Source organism: Etheostoma cragini, chromosome 18 (genome assembly GCF_013103735.1).
Source record: "Etheostoma cragini isolate CJK2018 chromosome 18, CSU_Ecrag_1.0, whole genome shotgun sequence".
NCBI classification, from domain to species: Eukaryota; Metazoa; Chordata; class Actinopteri; order Perciformes; family Percidae; genus Etheostoma; species Etheostoma cragini.
In genome coordinates this window covers 3,815,713-3,816,837 of record NC_048424.1, presented here as the reverse complement: position 1 = coordinate 3,816,837, position 1,125 = coordinate 3,815,713, and the positions used below count along the sequence as shown (strand labels likewise).

Here is a 1,125-nt window from a genome sequence, read left to right as displayed (position 1 = left end):
CCCCCCCCCCCCGTCCAAATCTTGTGGACCCAAAGTTACGCCCTAACTGCAACTATAAGCCATCTCTGGAAATCTCTAAGTTTGGGAATCACCAAAATCAAACCAAAACGGCGAGTTCAGAGAGTTTTGGTCACTTTCTCTTCCCTTTCCTTTTTACCTTGGATAGCTGCACGCTGAACGGCGGGACTTTGACCCACCCCAGCCGCCTCAGCACCTCCAGGGTGAACGCCGCCGTGCTGCTGGTCAGCAGCTGGATGAGCGTCAGGAAGTTGAAGTTATAATTACTGATGAGAAACTTGAGCAAAATATTCAGGGAGCCGGAGAAAAAGCCGTGCGCAACGGCCACGGCGATCCCCAAAAAACGGCTCTTAAACACATCCATGATGCTTTGCTGCTCCTCGCTTTAAAAACTGTCATACAGGAGAGAAAGTAGTGTTTGTGCCCCGGAGTCTCTGTTTCGGCCGGGGTTGGAGAGCTGTCCGTTTTGGAGATGGTAAGGGAAGGGTCCGGTTTGGCTTTTACGCACTGCCGAGGGACGGAGAAACGGTAGGAAATGAAGGGCGCGAGACTGTAAAAAGCCTAGGTTTGTGAGGGGAAATTAATCTGCACGCACGAGTTTTTGGGAAGAGAAACAGCAAAAGTGAGATCGGGAGGTAGGAAAAGAAAAGAGGGACTGATGCTCACGCGGAGATCTGCTGTTAGCTTCTGCTTACTCGTCTCTTCTTTAGTTCAAAATGCAGTTGCGTCCGGCTCCTTTCCGTCAGCTGCAGTCAGTTAAACACTCAGACGTTGTTTCAATTAGTTTCCATTCGCTCATTATGAGCAGCACGAGACTTCATCAGGGACTTTGCGCTTCTTTTCCAAAAAGGAAAAAAAGAATGAACGTCCGGTAAGTGCGAGAGAAACAGACACGCAAAGGAAGAGTGTTAAAAAGAAGAGGAGAGAAGAAGAGGAGAGAAGAAGAGGAGAGAGAAGTGTCTCCCTGCGAACAGACGCTGCAGTGGAAGACAGAGGCGCGCAGCAGATGTGCGGGAGGTGTACAGTAGAGGGGAGGCCGTCCTCTGCGAGGCTGCATGGGGGGGATGACATTTTGCCGCAGAGCCTCTTGGCTGAGTACACGAGAGA

At 50.8% G+C, this 1,125-nt stretch overlaps 1 protein-coding gene across 1 annotated transcript in view; it reads right to left on the bottom strand.

The window, feature by feature from the left end:
• Positions 1-551, bottom strand: part of LOC117961290 (tripartite motif-containing protein 16) — a 24,980-nt gene extending 24,429 nt beyond the window's left edge. Inside the window, 1 exon segment of the mRNA XM_034899865.1 lies at positions 158-551. Within this exon segment, the coding sequence (XP_034755756.1) occupies positions 158-382 (225 nt within the window). The 5' untranslated portion in view covers positions 383-551.
• Positions 552-1,125: the final 574 nt, after the last annotated feature.